At 40.3% G+C, this 18,373-nt stretch overlaps 1 protein-coding gene across 1 annotated transcript in view; it reads left to right on the plus strand.

Annotated features, from left to right (window-relative positions):
• LOC138265294 (cytochrome P450 2J4-like) overlaps positions 1 to 17,909 on the plus strand; it is a 241,757-nt gene extending 223,848 nt beyond the window's left edge. The window contains exon 9 of the mRNA XM_069212900.1: positions 14,501 to 17,909. Coding sequence (XP_069069001.1) covers positions 14,501 to 14,679 — 179 coding nt within the window. The 3' untranslated portion in view covers positions 14,680 to 17,909. The remainder of the gene's footprint in view (positions 1 to 14,500) is intronic.
• The last annotated feature ends 464 nt before the right edge of the window (positions 17,910 to 18,373 follow it).

Raw genomic sequence — 18,373 nt, forward strand, 5'->3', positions numbered from 1 at the left:
CAGCGGGACGTTTTTATTTTTATAATCAGCTGTAATTCTGTGAAAGTGTTATTATTATTTTCTGTGCGCAACATTTCACAGTGTAGCTCTGCCCAAGGCTGACAAAAACAAGTACATAATAACTTATCTAGTATTGCTGCCACCAGAGTTTGCAGACAGCCAATATTTGGGCACATGCCCATGTCAGGCCTGTTTTACAGAACGCAAACATGTTTTCTTATAAAACACCATACAGGCTGGGCAAGGGCAGAGAGGTCACTCTGGCCAGAACATCCATCCACATGTACGCCATTTCATTAAAACATCTCAACCTTCCCTATACAACCAGCCAAGGAGACCGCAGACAGACTCCTTTTTGAAAAATGGGTTATTGGTAAGGGCAGGTAAGTACCTACACTTAGCAATAGGCCACTAACCTCCACTTAGGTCCAGTTAGGTCTCAATAAATTAAACTTAGTTCAACCCTTGGTAGCTTGGCAACGAGCGACAAGGCTTAACTTAGGAGATAAATGTGTAAAGCATTAAAGAATCACCAAACAGTAAATAAGTGAAACACAAAACACAATAAAAATCCAACACCAATTTATAAAAATAGAATATATTTTGATCTTTAAAATGACACCAAAAAGATTAAAATCGGATAAGGGGAACCGGAGATATGAATTTTTAAAGAATGAATGCTTTTTAGCCAATCTGGTCATCTGATCGCACCTCGACCGGGACACAGTCAAAGTTTAAGGCCTACCACGATGGAGCCCTGCTCGGCTTCAGCCTTCGGGAGGCCTCACTCAAATGTTTAACTTCGAACTTAGTTGTTTTCTTTAAAATTTTCTTCAGCAGGACCAAGACGCCATTCAAATCCGACCTCTTGGAACTCTTCCTCGGATGCACGTTTCAGGAGTCCTCGGTGGACAATTTTACCTTCGGACTTAGTCGTTTTTTCGAGATGCAAGTCCTTCGACCAGGGCAAACGTGAATCTTGATCCAACATCCTAGGACCCCCCTTCAAATACACTGCCTGGGAGGTCCTGGTCAACTTTCTACATTCGGACTTAGTCCCTTTTCTGAGATTTTTTCACTGTGACGAACCAGCAAGTAGGCCGGGTCGTGGTAGAGGCAAGCCGGCTAGAGATGCCGCGGCTGGACGGTCCCTTTATGGAGCTTTTTACAAAAGTTCTCCAACTTCTCCAAACTTCTGGATCTTCTTCCATATGTTCTTTTAAGGGTATTTCGAGGTCCACAGCTCACCCCAAGGTTCCAGAAGCTCTGAGATGCTCCTTGAGGGTGCCGACTACAACTCTCAGAATGCATCTGGCACAAACTCCATATTGTCCACTAGACAGTGGTCAGCTGTTCAGTTTCTTCAGGATTTGGTGCAGGGGACTCTGGTTAGCAATTTTTCACCTGTAGCAAACAGGGGGTCCCTCCTTGAACCAGTTGAAGCCAGGCAAAGTCCTTCTTCTGGTGAAGCCCAAGTGTGCAGCTGGTGTAGTCCTCTGAGGTGTGGTTGCAGGTCTGCCAGTTTTATCCTTGCTCCTGGGTGAAAAACCAAATCCTGGTTCTCCAAATAGGTGCAGGGTCCTTCCCCCTGTGATGACCACTTCCTGGGAGGTGTGGCAAAAATCAATCACAGGGAGAAACATTCCTCAAAAATCCATCATGACTGAAAGTGATTTTTGGAGGTTACATCTGGCTGAGCCCACCTACTGGTGTGGCTAAAAATCTTGAACACACCCCTCTCCTGCCCTCTCCTAATCTAAGCAGGGGGCGCCTGATTGTCTGGGTTTGCAAGGTGTGAGGGAGGTGTTGGGTTTCTCCAAATGTCCTTCCCTGCCTTTAAGGACCAATTTGCCAGACCTCCCCTCTACTTGCTTTTCCATCTGCTGAGGGAAGTTCTCCTCCCCCAGACAAATTCCTCTGTGCTGAGCTCAGGCGACTTCACACCTCATCAAGGCAGCCTGGCCAGGCTGCCAGAAAAAGGCCAATCAGAGCAGAGCACTACAGGGATGAAATTGGCAATTTTTTAGGTAGAGTTTAGAACTCTCTCAAGTTAAATATTAAATCCAACAATTGTTAGTTGTTGGATTTATAATAATAATTAATTTGATACCAAACTTAAGGTATCTGACACTTAAAGGGACTTTATCAATTAAAATAAAGTCTCTCCATTCTAGTCTATGGAGGCCATTCACTACAATGAGGGAAAACTAATATGGCTGTTTTACCTCACCAGGGCTTATAAAACTATTTTACAAGGTCCCTGCTTATGATTACATGGCACCCAGCCTAGGGGCACCTAGGGCACACCTTAGGGGTGACATATGTAAAAATAAGGTAGTTTGAAACTACTTTTAATTCCAAAGTAGAATTTGCATGTAACTTTAATTTTAAAAGCCGCCAGCAAGGCAGGCCTGCCTTTAAAATAACACTGGCACCTCAGGAGTGCACCTATGGGGGTTCCACCTCTGTTGGGATCCCTATACCTACAACCTCAACCACATACTAGGGATATATAGGTAGGTAGACTTAGCCAATTATAACTAGCCTAATTTGCATGCTCATTTTATACAGAGCACAGGCCCTGGGACTAGTTAGCAGTACCCAGGGCACCCTCAGAGTCAGGAAAACACAAGCAAAAAGTTAAAAATGGGGGCAAAAAGTTAGGGGGCCTCTGCAATCAGCCTTGTTTTCTCACACCTCTGTTCTCAGGTAGTGGGACTGGGTGCTTCTTCCATTGACTAAGTATGAGCAGATTGGGTATCACCTCTATGATATCGCTGGAAGCTGGGTGTTAGGTAGGAGTCCTATGCACTTGTTATTCTAATATGCTTGGGTTGTTTATTTTTCTTTTGACAGATTGTAATAATCCTAATCTTGCTATGTCTCATTGCCCTAATAATTGCAGTTTATATATTTTATTGTGGATTGCAGTCTTTTCAATACATATATTGAAAACTACTCTGCATCTCTTTCTTTTGTCTGCGTGTGTGTATAAGACCTGTTGCTAACAAGAGAAAGGGATGAGAGTTGTTGACCACGACGTCCCTGAGGGGTCACCAAGGGTCAACAATCAGGCTGCCACAAAGCACCTCTACTTTCTAGGTTTGAGTGAGGTGCTGCTAGTTAGCCGAAAGGATTAGTCTGACAGTTGCCAACTGGTTTGGGACTGACTGAGTTATCTACAAGTGGTTGTACTGCCACCCGAATCCAGCAGTCTTGTTCCAATAACAAGAGTCCTGCAACATCAGCTTTGTTGCAGAATACATATGAGCGATCAAAAGGCACATTCATAAGGAGGGCATGTGTGTCTCCTGAGAAAGGAAAAGCTAAATTTTGTATTCCTAATTCTGCATCATAGGTTTCCTCACTGAAGTCATAAAAGTAAAACATTTCTGTACATTTGCAGGAATCCAAAAACACTTTATATTCAAATATTGAAATCATTATTGATTGGAGGTAACTATTTCAATGTCCATAGAATTAGAAAAAGAATCCTGCTACACATTAGAGATTGTGCAAAAGCCTTCAAGGCTAGACGGACCACCTTTAGTTCCAGAACATTTATGTGCTACTATCATTATCTTTGCAACCATTGACCTTGTACTGTGAGATCTTGTAAATGCACTCCATATCCTGCCAGGGAAGCATCTGTCATAATTGTCTGGTTCAGATCCTGGAAAAAGGGTATTTCTTCCAATAAATTGCTTCTCTTGCATATCACATCAGAGATTGTTTGGCTTGTCTGGTGACAACTTTCCTTCCATTGAGACCATTCGTCTTTAAGGCACTGTAAGGTATAAGGGTCTTATTTATAGACATGCTTTCAGAACTAGATAAAGGCAAAACACCATTGACCCCCAAAAATATGAGATCTGTCGAGTTGATGGACCCAAAATTTGAAGAAGGAGGTGACATTTCCAAAAAATGGTATACACTCTCTCCTCCGAGGGATATACTTTTTTAGTATTCAGAGTGTCACCTAGGTAATCAAGAAGTTGGTGAGGTGAAGAGATCAACTTCTCATGTTTCATATGCGAGCCCAGCCCAAGATTTTGCTGAATGTCCCAAAAGGTGTGTGTATATTGTCCCAATAAACAAGTTTTTCTGCATGACATCAAAGCTAGGCTGGTGAAGGGTAACATTAAATTCCTTAATGCCGCAGTCCTACTTAACTCCCTGCCAGGGGAGGGGGTGGACCAGGGATTGGGGGGTGGGTGGAGGGGTCATAGATAACAAATTGTGGTGCCTTTCCTGTAGCAGTAGCATAGGAACACATTCAAACTAAATGGCAAATAAGTGCTATCAAGCAGGTTCAGATCACAAACTTGTTCAGTTCAGGCAGCTGCTGGTTCTGGGTCAGACATCAGAGCTGGCACTGGATTTTCCTCTGATGTCAGTAGCATCAGCACCAGCCTTGATAAAGGAGGGGCTGATGTGGGTCTTGGAGATAATGATGGAAGTCTTCACCAAAGTCTGGTCTGAAACAATAATCAGTCCACGGAGTTCAGATGGAGCAGAGGACTGATAGGCCACAATAATACTAATGGGAGCCTATTCCTTGGGGCCCAAAGGCATGCCAATATTTGGACAAAATATCGGATTAAAAATATTGAATTACAGAAATATTGAGTTTTTAATATCATGAACCAAAAATATTGCGACGCAGAAATATTGTTGACATGTACATTGATTTTTAGGTATGTAATACCGTTTTTAATAATAACTTTGTAATTCATATAGTTTTCAATAATATAGTTGTAAAAATAATGTTTTTTTAATTCTCGTTATGTGTTTTAGTATTTTTTTAAGTGTATATGTTTTATATTGTTTGCATGATTGTTACTATTTTTAAATATAGTTTAGCATTTTAAGTTATTTATCATTTTTAATTTAATTGCTAATATTAATTTACAGGGTTGTAGCGGGTTGTGAGTTTTGCAGTGGTACCGGGTGGACAGTTGATTAAGTATAATTAATAAATAATTTAATTTTAATATTATTAATTATTTATGTGATCAATAATTATGTAAATTGTGTAATTATTATTTATTTTGTAAGTTATATTTTAGGTGTGGGTTGTTGGGTTTGCAGGGGTATAGGGAGGGAAGTTAATTAAGTAATGATTAATAATCAATTCGTTATAATGTTTTATTAAATATTTAAGTGAATTTTAACTATGCAATTTGTTTTATAATTATTGTTTTTGTTATATGTTAGTTGCGTTTGTTTGGTTTGTAGGGGTTTAGGGTGGGAAGTCAACTGAGTAATAATTGATTATTAATTCATTAATATTTTTTTAATTGATAATTAAATATGTAAATTGTGTAGTTACTTACCTTCGGTAATGCATTATCTGGTAGAGACAATATCTAGCTGCAGATTCCTTATCTTTGAATTTCCCAGGCGTCAGAGTGGATCACCCTCTCAGAGTGAGAAGTACCCCTGTGCGCCGTCAGGTGGCCTCCTTCGTTTTCATGCGGCATCTTTGGCACTGGAGGTGATGTTGCAGTCACTTATATAGGCGCCACCCAGGCGTGTGGACATCAGTTACTTTTCAGGACTTTTCATGCCAGGACGGCAGAGCTATGAAGTGTACTGACTTTTGTGTGTCGAAACTAGGGCCGTGAAAGGGATGATCCCTAACCCTAGAAATCTGTCCGAAAGGAGGGAGGCATGGGTGGGTGTAAGGAATCTGTAGATAGATATTGTCTCTACCAGATAATGCGTTACTGAAGTTAAGTACCTTGTTTATCTGATAGACTTCTAGCTGCAAATTCCTTCCCTCTGAATAGATACCCAAGGAACACCATCCCAGGGGTGGGCTGCAGACAAATTTACCTTGACTAAAAAGTCCTAAAGGACCGAATGAGTGAAATGCCTCACAAATTTTAATACAGAGCATGCCCCAGCGTGAAATGGATTGCTTCTGTACTGACCGACCCTTCTTTGTTCCAAAATATCCAAAGAAGAGTTAGTCATCCACCCAGAACTCTTGTGCGGTCAAAGTACAATGCCAATGCTCTTTTTGGGTCCAGACAGTGGAGTCGCTCCTCTTCTTTAGAGGGATGTGGAGAAGCATCAAAGGTGGGAAGGGGGACAGACTGTCCCAAGTGGGTTGTGGTCACCACTTTCGGAAGGAAAAAGAGCGAAGCATCACTTTGTCTAGAAACACAGTCAAATAGGGAAGCTTGGATGACAAAGGCTGCAGCTCACTCATCCTCTGTGCAGATGTTATCCCCACTAGAAAACCAGTCTTGATGGTAAGCAACCAGAGGGGACAGTTGTGTAGAGGCTCAAAGGGAGCACACATGAGTTATGTGAGAAATAAATTAAGATCCCACAGAGGCATGATAAAGGGCGTGGGGGGAAGATGGGTACATGCCCTTTGAGAAACCTTTTTACAATAGGGGTCTTAAATAAATATGGTTGGTAAGGCAGCTGCAGGAAGGTGGACAGAGCAGAGAGATAACCCTTAAGAGTGCCCAGAGCAGAGCCCTGCTTGTCAAAACTAAAAGTGAAGAGAAGAATATCAGAAAAAAAGGCAGAAAGAGGGTTGATAAACCTTTCTGTGCAATATTTGACACATTTTTGCCATCAGCAGGCATATAACACCCTGGTAGAGGCAGAAGCTATCAAAAGCTATCAGCTGTTGCCACTCAATCACCACGCAAGGAGTCACAGAGTTGACAGGTTCCAGGGATAAGGACCCTCCCCTGCTTCTGCGTCAGAAGATCCTCCCGAATGGGCTACCTGATTGGAGAATCGATGCTCAGTCTGGAGCCACAAAAATGACTTGGGCCCGGTCATTCCTGATCTTCTTGAGAACTCTAGACAGGAGTGGTATGGGCAATGAGGCCTACAGAAGGCCTGAACTCAACTCAAGACAAAAAGCATCTCTGAGAAATAGCCATCTTGGAAACTCCAAAGCACAAAACTGCTCACATTGCGCGTTCTCTTCTGAGCAAACAGATATAACCAATGCGCTTCCCACTGCTGAAAGAGTTCTTGCACCACCTCTGCATGGAGACGCCACCCATGATTTGCTAAGCATCAACAGCTGAGTTTGTCCGCCCTGGTGTTTAGAGAACCTGCCAGGTGTTGAACCAACAGGAAAATGCCCTGCTGTTCCAGCCCTGTCCAGAGACTCAAGGCCTCATGACAAAGGTTCCACGATCTCAACCCAGATTGCTTGTTGCAGTATCACATTGTGGTGGTGTTGACCATGAACACCTCCCCTAAATTCCACTTGAAAGATAGCCGGATCACACGAAGCTCCAACAAGTTGATGTGGAGTCTGAATTCCACCGACCAGAGTCACCTGATCTCCACCTCTCCCAGATGGCCACCCCACCTCAGGAACAATGGTTCGACAGCAAGCACTGCAGGTCTTTTGAATTTCTCTCTGAGATATACACCATGTCAGAGAGATTCACCTGATGCTGCACCCACTGGAACTACAAGTCCCACTGTGATGCCCCCATATGCCATCTGGCATGATTCACCAATGGATACAGAAGGCCTTGAGGCCCAGCAGCCTCAGAGTCATTCTCACTGAAATCAAGAACAGAGGATGAAACATCGATATCATAGCCTGAATGTCCTGAACTCGCTACTCGGAGGATGAGCCCAAAACTGTAAAGTTTCCAGAACTGCTCCGATAAATGGGAGCATCTGTTAATGAGTCAGGTGTGACTGCAGCACGTTTACAGTGAACCTCAGCAAATGCAGGATGTTCACTGTAGTCTGAAAGTGGGAGACAACAGCCTGATTCGAGCATGCTTTCAACAGCCAGCCATCGAGGTAAGGATAGATTGATAGCCCTAATCTCCGCAGATAAGCTGCGACAAGCGCCATCACCTTCGTGAACACCCGAGGGGTATGCGAAGGTCAAAGGAGAGCACCATGAACAAAGTGCTCATGGCCTACCTTTTGCCACAGATAACGCCTAAGGGCAGGCAAAATGGGGATGTGGAAATACACATCCTGCAAGCCCAATGGTACCAGCCAATCTCTTTGGCCTAGGGCAGATGAGACCTGAGCCAAAGTGAGCATCTTGAATTTCTCATTTTGATTAACAAATTGACAGTTTTGTGTTCTAAAATAGGGGGAAGCCCCTTGTTCTTTTTTGAGAATCAAAAAGTAGTGGGAATAACAACCACTGCCTACTTTTGATATCGGAATCCTCTCTATAGCTGCCTTGGCCAAGAGAGTCATAACTTCCTCTTGGAGCAAACATAGATGATCCTCTTAGCCAGTTCACAGGAGCCCCTGTGCTGGGCTTGGACCAGGTTCTCAGAAGGACATTAGTCAGTGCTTCATTGAAGATGAGGAGTGGTTCTGAAGAAGAAGCTCCAGGGTAAGCACTTCTGTCAAGAGGTTAGTCTTGACCGCCACTGAGGGAAGTTTAAGGTAGATGCCCGCTGCTGCCCTTTTCACCACCATTGCATTTAATGCCCCCTTCTCGGTAGCCATGATAGGGACAGAAAGACAACCAGTATTTGGAGATGTGTCCAGACCTCTGGCATCACCAAGTTCCTCATACCAGTCCAATGATGTACCTAATTGTTAGTCTAAAGGATCCAGTAATCATCCCCTACCCCTGGCTGCTCTAACAAATGATCAGGGAATTACCAAGTACCAATGGGCCCTGCCAGGGCTGAGTGACACCTTTCTGACTCTGACTTGTCAGGGATGATAATGTGGCTGGTGCCATCAGTGGGCATCAGGACCAGCACCCGGAGAAGGTTGCATTGGCACGACCTGTGCTGGTCCGGATCGGTGATCATACCCAAGGAGGCCAATCAGAGCTGAGGCCGAAGCTACGAGCCCAGAACCTGATGGGGTCCTCTCTGACCCCATGGAGCCCAAGCGGGCGTGGGTGGGGATGGCCCACTCAAAGTCATGGCGCCTGGCCTTCGCAAATTCCCTTACGTGAGTAGGGGTGGTCACTTCCGCTCCTGGAAACAGTAGGAGGCTCAACGTCAGACCTGGAAATGTCTCCGCAGAACTCGCCTGGAACGCTGATGTTCCGTAGTCACCACATCGGTCGAGGAGAAGTCGAAGCACGCTTCAACTTCTTGTGCTTTTTGTGCCTCTTCCCTGAGTGGCCTGATTACCTGATGACCTGGATTGGTACGAAGAGGACTTGCGGCTCCTGGACTGATCCTGCAACCTTCTTCTTTATCAGGACTGTGACCTCCAAGGAGTCACAATAAGTGGCATCCACTGCATCACTCGAGGCACCACAAACAAACCAAATGGGGATCTATTACTGACATGATGCAATGACAGGTGCAACACAGCTTAAAATCTGCCTTCCTAGAAGATATACTTGACTCACTTTGAAAAATAATCAACAAAAAGTCAAAAGAACTCGTCAAAATGAGAGGGGTAGCTCTTCCCCAGATCAGCATTAACTGGCACGCAAAGATAAGAACTGACATCTGCGCACCTGGGTGTTGCCTATATAGGTGACCACAACATCACTTCCAACGCCTACGACGCTGATGACGACAAACGGAACCAACCAAAGCCACCCAACAGCATGCAGAGATACTGCTCAGGCAAAAATCTTTCGGATCCAGTGAGGTGCCTGGGAATTTGAAACAGGAGGAATCTGCAGCTAGAAGTCTCTATCAGATATATTATTTAAGTTATATTTTAGCTGCAGGTTGTTGAGTTTGTAGGGGTATAGGATGGAAAGTTAATTAATTAATAACTAATTAACAAATAATTATTAACTTTTAGTAAAATATTTAATTGAATTATAATGATGTAAATTGTTTAATAATTATATTTTTTATTTTATATAGTTGTGGTGGGTTGTTGGGTTTGTAGGGGTATAGGATGGGCAGTTAATTAAGTAATACTTGAATATTAATTAATGTATTATTAACTATTTAATTCATAATTAAACATGCAAATTGTGTAATTACTATATTTTTGCAATTAGATTGTAGGTGTGGATTGATTAGTTTCTATAATAATTAATTATCAATTAATTAATCATTTTTATTGAAATACTTAATTGAATTATAATGATGTAAATTGTCTAATTATTATATTTTTAGTGTTATACATTATTTGTAGGTTTTTGTGTTTTGTAGGGTAATAGGAAGTTAAGTAATAATTATCAATTAATAATTTATATATTTATTAATTATCTTTTTTATTACTCAATATGTTAATTGTGTTAGACTTTTGTATTGTAATTACATTTTAATCTAGGCAGCTAGGTTTGTGGGAGTATAGTGTAGGAAGTTATTTGAATAATCAAGTTAGTTGACATTAATTATTAAGACATTAATATTACTATAAACATTTTACCTTTTTAAAAATGTATATATATCATTTTTATGTTACAATGTTTCTATTTTTGTAAATTGAGTTATTAAATCATGTTATGTGTATTAAGTGAACTTCTTACTTTACTGCTGCATAGAATGGAGTGGGAGTAGTACATTTTACAAATATGAAGTACAATGCTATTATTACCAGACATACATTTATTAATATTGTGTAAATGTGTGCAATATTATTATGTGATCATTTTTAATTAATCATATATATATATATATATATATATATAAAAACAAAAATACTCGAAAGCAGATCTCAATCAGCCCAAAGGGGTGGTGCGACAACCGGTACGAGCAAACCGGTAATATGTAAAGCAAAAAAAGAGAAAAAATAGTAATCGCACACTCAGGTTTCAGGAGCAAGAAAAGTCAATTTAATCCATACACACAACGCGTTTCGACTGACACAGCAGCCTTGGTCACGTGATAAGTATCACCAATAAGATACCTTTAAATACCCTCCTAAATTAAACATAAAAGTAAGACTAACATCCTGTGAATTAAATAAAGACCAAACCACAACTTCTTTACAGATACCATTATACAACCAGAACTACTAAAAATTACATTTATATCATAAATTAATACCCCACATGTAAACAGCATGATTCAGACCATCGTTTGCAATTCCACAACTTTTCCTAGATACATATTTTTCATAAATTCATTATTTTGTAATCTATTAAAGGGGATACAAACGCATCAAGAAACAGTGTTATTACATAGTAAAATTCGTATTTCTTTCTAAAACACAATGTCTATGATAAAATATTATATTGTTATAGGTTTTAAGAAAATAGAAAATCGACTAGATAGTAAACATATACACTGCTAATATATCAACAAAAGCTTAATCAGGGTAAAAATTCATCTATAATAATAATTTAGAAATTCTTATCTGAGTATCTGCAAAGAGATTCACCCAACGGTGTTTAGTGACAAAATTAAGGAGAATGAGTGAAAGAAACACAAGTAAAGTAGAGTTTAATTGATCTCCATCCGACCCAGCGTATCTGAAAGGAATATCCAAAATTAAATAAGTACCACAATAAACTACCAACTGAATAGAAACAAATAACACAATACATGATACATGTCCCATAAAAATCATCATCTCCACAAGAAACAATAACTATTTACATTTTAAAATACCTCCAAAGAATTGTCTTCAAAGAATTAACTTCTGAGTATTTTACCAGCTGGTATTGAATGATGTGCAGCCCTTGGTGTGCGATTTAAATACACCATTCTTCTGGATATATATATATATATATATATATATATATATATATATATACCTCCAAATCACCCTCTTTCCGACACAAAAACACTGTACGCCTGTTTTCAAAGTGTTTAAACACAGGCACTTTATAAGATCATTGCACAAGTTTATAAATATTTTTATCATAGTATATACATTGCGCTCTCGCCCAATTATAGATGATCTGAGAAAAAAGAGTGCTTATTTGAATGGAGGATGTGGACGAGATGCCCATCCATGATCCTTGCCCCATATTGAGATCTAATAAAGCGCCCGTGTTTTAACTCTTTGAAATCAGCCGTACAGCATTTTCCTGTTGGAAGGAGAGTGATTTGGATTCATAGTGGGTGTCTGTTATGTATAATATTTTAAGTAAATGTGTTTTCGATTTTCATTATTTTGGTGGGTTATTGGGGGCTCATTACTGGTTTGGAGGTCCCAACGCGGGACCGCCACATGTCCCCCCAGCCACATAACAAGGTTTCCGCTGGCCTGATCTGGCTGACCGGCAGAAACCTTGAAACAGAGGATTCCACCCGGGCAGACTGGCGGGAACAGTACTACAAGATGGCACTCAGCTCTCTTAAAGGAGCCGGGTGCTATCCCGTAGCACAGAGGGGGGAGAACCGCACCCTCTGAATGCACACTACCTGCACAGATGACGCTGATCAGGGGGGCATGGGCATTGCAGGGGCCCCCTGCACTTGTTCACAGCCAGCCAGCCTTTTCATGGTGGGAAACCCACCATGAAAAGTCTGGTGGAGAACAAGGTTGTAGTCAGCAGGGCGGCGCTGAGCTCAGTGCCGCCATAGCTGATTACAACCAGGACTGCCATGAGCCCATCCGGATCTTTGATCCTGGCGGGGACGGCTGTTTGTAGGCAAGTCTGCCTACCAAACTCGTAATGTGGCGGTTGGACTGCTGTGGCAGTAATGAGGCCCTTAATATTTTGTATTGGATTTTGTTACATTCTTATACACTTAAATATAAAAGTACATTGCTTCCAACAACCTTGCAATCACTTCCTGCATCCCTGCATTTGCACTCTGCTCAACCTAGCAATTACTTCCCGTGTTCTTGCATTTCACAGAGGGAAAGAAACTTGCGGCATGACTCCCAAGGCAAAAATCACATTTCTTTATTTGTAATCCAAGGTGTCAAATGCGCTACAAACAAGACCAAAATGTTTTGAATGTAGCCTTGTATTGGGTCATCGAGTTCTAGTGTGCAGAGCATAACATTTAAAGGGAAACAGATCCTAAACCATTACAATAAACAACTACACTGCTCAAAAGCTATCCATTTCTTTACATGGTGCCTGCCATGTTGAACTTCTACACATCACTGATTAACAACATTCAGTGGTAAAGTATCACAACATAATCCGTATAAGGAGGAAAAAACCCAGATCCCATTGTAAATTTATAAGCCTCAAGAGTAAGCTCAGCAATCAAAGCATAATTGTTAAATCTAATGCTGAAATTCAATCTCACTGTTCCCCTCATAAGCATAAGTGCATCTATGGCAGCAACACCAGTTCAGGTGCCTGGTCTCATGTATGGCCTAATGCACATATCTAACTAGTAAAGTACTCGCATATGCACCTGAAATACAGAAGAAACCACTGAAGCTCCCTACATCAGACTGTGTGCAATACTTCAACAAATCTATTGATCATAAAGTACAATAAAATTACATGTATATGCTTTTTGTAGCAATATTTTATATTAATTAATGTTATGTGTTAAAATATTTAACATTTACTATTTTAACCTGTATTTAAAAACAATATTTGTGCCATATTTGTTATGATATTAGTGTGAAACAATATTTCTTCTCAATATTTTAGTATTTACCATTATAAATTTGGGAAAATTATGTTTGTGTCAATGATATTTGTGACACAATATTTCTGTATCACAATATGTTTAGACTCTATATTATGTCACTGATCCAGCATGCCAGAGGTAGCTGGAAGAGAGTCAAAGATATATAGTATGGCCTCCAAAAAGGTCTAAACCTGCTGCAGTATCGCCAATGCGCAGGAATCCTGGGGCACACATACATAAACTGCATGAGAGATTAAGAGCGAGACAGATTGACACATTTACACCCTATTGACTTATTTTTCGAAGCCAGAACAAAGCCCACAGAGAGTCACACAGGGCCACCTTTGGATAGTTTACAATCCAGTCTGGCAGCTGTGGATTATTCTGAATGTGAGGAATCAGCGGTTAGAAGTATCTATCAGAAAGGTTTAACACAGAACTAGAATTTCGTGGCCAGGTTTACCATCAGTGATTATAGAATGTGTTGCTTCATGAGGCTCTGGATTGGTGGGGATGAATCTGGACGCTTCAGGGAAGTAAGAGGTATGTTTCTTTTGATACCCTGGAGTACTGGATCTTCATGGGACGTTATTTTGAAATAGTTTATTTGAGCTTAAACTATTTTGATTCCTTCTAAATATATGGCTTCCCATGGGCTGATGGCTGATAACTGGGACTACTGGACAACTTTCAAAGACCAGTATCTCTTGAACCAATGGTTACAGTCAGAAATGCCTTTCAGCATTGTATTACTCTTGGCAATGTGAGACCACAGGAACATTAAGGCACAGCATGCTGTAGAATTCAAAATCCTGTTTTTCTCCAAACCTACATATAGGAGGGAAGGTGTGGGCTGTTGATTTGCATTCTTTAGTTCGTAGATTGGACATTTAAACTTAACCTTCTTTTAGATCTTTGGAATCCGAAAATTTTACATAATAATTTCTCCTAGTTCTTTGATGATATTCTTCATCCCATAATCTTAGGTAGATTGCTTCTTCAATATTACACTGAAGAATAAATTATTTTACTCATTTGTTGTCTTTTAACAGGACATCGTATGTGTCCGGGGGAACAACTTGCCAGGACTGAGATCTTCATCTTCTTCACCAGTTTGCTCCGGGCCTTTACCTTCAAGGTCGCAGAGGGGGTGACAGATATCAACATGGACTACGTGCCAGGTTCTATACTGAAGCCATACCCATATAAGATTTGTGCCATACCCCGCTAAGAAGTGGGGGATCCTGAAGGAATCATGAATTCCCCTAAAACAGGAACAGTTTATTAAAACTAGGATGTCTTGGGTGGGCCAAAGGCTCCTGTAAATATTTATAGCCAAAGAGGTTACCTACCCTTGGTAACTTTTTCTGATGTTTACTCTTTTTTCTCACAGATTAGATCTGCAAAGGTTCTTTGTTGAGAGAAATATACACTGGTGTCTAGATATGGAAAAGGTTTAATGCTCTCAGTCAGGCACCAGCTCATGTAATACTTGAATGAATTCATAGAGCTCTGTGGAGCAGTGAATGCCTATCCATCACAAGCCAAGCATGTAATCTAAGAAGTGCCTCCTGCAACTCTGATGTTGTTTCCACCGTAAGTCTCTACACACCAAATGGAAGAAGTAATTGAAAAAAGCATAAAGGAACTGTATCACAAAATATTGGCATCAGGTGTAATTCTCAGAGGGGTATTCTCTACAATGATAAAGTATTGATCAATCAAAAACACGATTTCCAAGGACAAGTATTATGCTCCATTAAAGTCTGTTTCCTGCTTCCTCATCTACAGAAAGATCCCTCAAGCAACAATGTATACTATGGGGGAGTGTCTGAGAACATCAATGAGAACTGTCATTCTGCTAAGCCATTAATTGCCTGTGAATTCCTTGCTTAGACATATGCCTCAGAGTCCAGGCAGTGGTGGGTTTGAATACGTGGAAAAACTGAAGCCCATATATCATTCTACAAAATACCAAGCACTGAAAGGTCCTCCAAATAGTTTTTACATCTGCCTTGGTTAGGGAGCATCCGGTTCAACCAGGCAGATATTTTCTTAGCTGACCGACTCATAAGACAACCTACTCAGACATTGACTGCTTGTCAAACAGCTATTTCAACACATTGAAATACTTGGATTGTGATCTAAAATGCTATTGAACCCTTTCTTACCCTGCAGATGTACAGGATTTACTTCAACAAAGAGCATAAGTAGCTCTATTTTTATGGTGGCAAACTTGGAGGAGATGTAAGAGATAAGGTTTTCCCAATGTTTTCCCATTGGTAAAAAAAAGGAAAAGAACAAAGTGTCATATGCACATCAGGCTCCATTTGCCCAGTGCATAATTGCACAGAATAAACACTTAAGCATGGGGGGAAATGGGATTCCAGGGAATATGTGCATGACATTTCCAAGTAATATGTCTGCAATATGCTTCTGCACCCTTCTGGACATATCACTAGCAATATTGTGAATGTAAAGCCCGAAAGTACTTTCAACAGAGAAAGAAAATTTATAAATGTATAGCTGCAATTTTTTGTTTGTCAATCGGGCCCCAATAATCTAAAGTGGATCGTCCCTTTAAAGGGCACCCAATCTAGGGGCATTTGCTGAACAGACAAATTATCTAAATTTTTTAGACTGCATACTGGTTTTATTGTATAGTTCAGCACAGCCTGCAAGATAATTGTGCAGTTGATCTACCACTATCATTTTAGTTATAGTCACAAAGAAAGTGAAAATCGGTGTAAAACTCACAACTAGTTTTAGATCAACAAATGGGGTTTTCATTACTTGTGTTATCGTGACACTTTTTAAAGCAGGCGGATCACATTCCTTTTGTCAAAACACAATTATCAAATTAGTATTATCCTCAACTAAAGGATCAATATTTTATATGAGAATAGCATGTGACTCTGATAGAAAATTGTACGCCAAATCAGTGCTTCCGAAACTTTTAGAACCATAACACAATGTTTTAGAACAACAAACTTTAGTGAACCACATAGCTTTAATTGATATTAGGATTGATTGAACTGAGGTGGGGAGATGTTTTAATGTAATAACAGCATTTGTTTTTAAACATTGCAAAATTAAACATAGTTGTCAATATCAGACTGTGGGCAAGATAATATTCTGCCAATCAAAGATGGTGAAATGTACTGGAGTCTGAAGCAAGACCACTTTTTAGAGTGGGATGCTAGCCGCGGCATCTGCACTGCAGGGGCCGCAAGTGATATTTAGCTCAGGTAACTATAACTGCTGAATTTCTATGGTTTTGTATGTGTAAAATCTGAACCTGACTATAATGTTCCTTTGTTTTTTTCAGAGAATTTCGAGTTTATTTTTAATTCTTTTTCCAACTTATAACATCTCTGCAACCTTCATTTTTTTATATAAATTGCACTACAATTTGAGCCATAAGTTGAAGTTGGTATTATACATTTTCACAAGTTTATAAATACATTTCATTCACACATTTTTTCTTACAATATGTTTTAAAAATAAAAAATAAAAAATAAAAAAATAAAAAATAAAAAATTAAGGTAAGATAACTTATGCAGTCTTTCTATAAATGCAATGCACCAAGTCTTTTTTTTTTTTATTCATTTTATGGACCTGTGGATTCATCCTAAATCCTCGGGCAAATAAGGGGTCTGCCGATTATATTGTGTAATGATCTGTAGCAGATCTACAGATCTGGCCCAATGAAAAGCAGACATTAGGTACTAAAAAAACAACACATTTAATGCAAACATATGCTATTGCAATTTCTAAAAGGGTACCACTGTCTCTGTGTGGGTGTGTGAGTTGGTGTGAGTTACTGTGTGGGTGTGTGAGTAGCTGTATGTGAGAGTGTGTGCGTGAGTGGTTGTGTGAGTGTGTAAGTAGTTGTGTGAGTGGGTAAGTGGATGTGTGAGTGGGTGTGGAAGTGGCTGTGTGGGCCTGTGAGTGGGTGTGTGAGTGGTTTTGTGGGTTGGTGAGTAGCTGTGAATGTGTCTGTATGGGTGTGTGAGTGGTTGTGTGGGTGTGTAAGTGAGTGTGTGAGTGGGTGTGAGTGCGTGTGTGAGTGGTTGTGTTGGTCAGTGCGTAGGTGTGTGAGTGGTTTTGTGGGTGTGTAAGTGGGTATGTGAGTTTATGAGTGGATGTGTGGGTCTGTGAATTGGTGTGTGATGTTATTGAGATGTCATGAGTGATGTCATGAGTGACGTCACTGACCATATCGTGAGTGATGTAGTATGTGAGGTCATAAGCAATGCATTGTGGGAGCGTAATCTAAATTTAGGGCTGGTAACTTCAACTGCTGAATTTCTATGGCTTTGTGTGAGTAAATTCAGTACCTAACTAAAACATACCTGTAACGTTTGTTTTTTCAGTGAGTTTCTATTTTTTTATTCTATTTCCTAACTATAACGTCCCTGTAACCTTTGTTTTTTTCAGTGAATTTCTAATGTATTTAAATTCTATTTCGTAACAATAAAATCACTGTAACCTTTGGTTTTTAAGAGAAAAATACTGCTCTATAGCCTTTAATTTGTTCACTGAATTTCTATGTTTTTTTAATGGAAAGTATTTTTAGTTGCTGTATGTTAATCCAACCACCACCGTGTACGGCCTTCGGCTGTGCATGTCGGGTGTTGACCGACCGCCATCGCGAGTGTGGTGGTTTTGAGACTGCCACACTCGCAATGAGGGCCTAAATCTTCAAGGGGGAGGTCGGAGACCTTAACCACCAGGCCACAGGTGCCTCCCTACTATGCAGTGTCCAGACATAGCTATGACGTTCGACTCAAATATTTTGATATGATAACATGTAACTATTCCTTCCCATGGCATTTGTAATATTTAAAAAAACTAGTCAATAAAAAGACATACTACCTTGCAATACTAGGATTTGAACCTTCAGCCACTGGAGTGACAGTTCA

Source organism: Pleurodeles waltl, chromosome 11 (genome assembly GCF_031143425.1).
Source record: "Pleurodeles waltl isolate 20211129_DDA chromosome 11, aPleWal1.hap1.20221129, whole genome shotgun sequence".
Lineage (NCBI taxonomy): Eukaryota > Metazoa > Chordata > Amphibia > Caudata > Salamandridae > Pleurodeles > Pleurodeles waltl.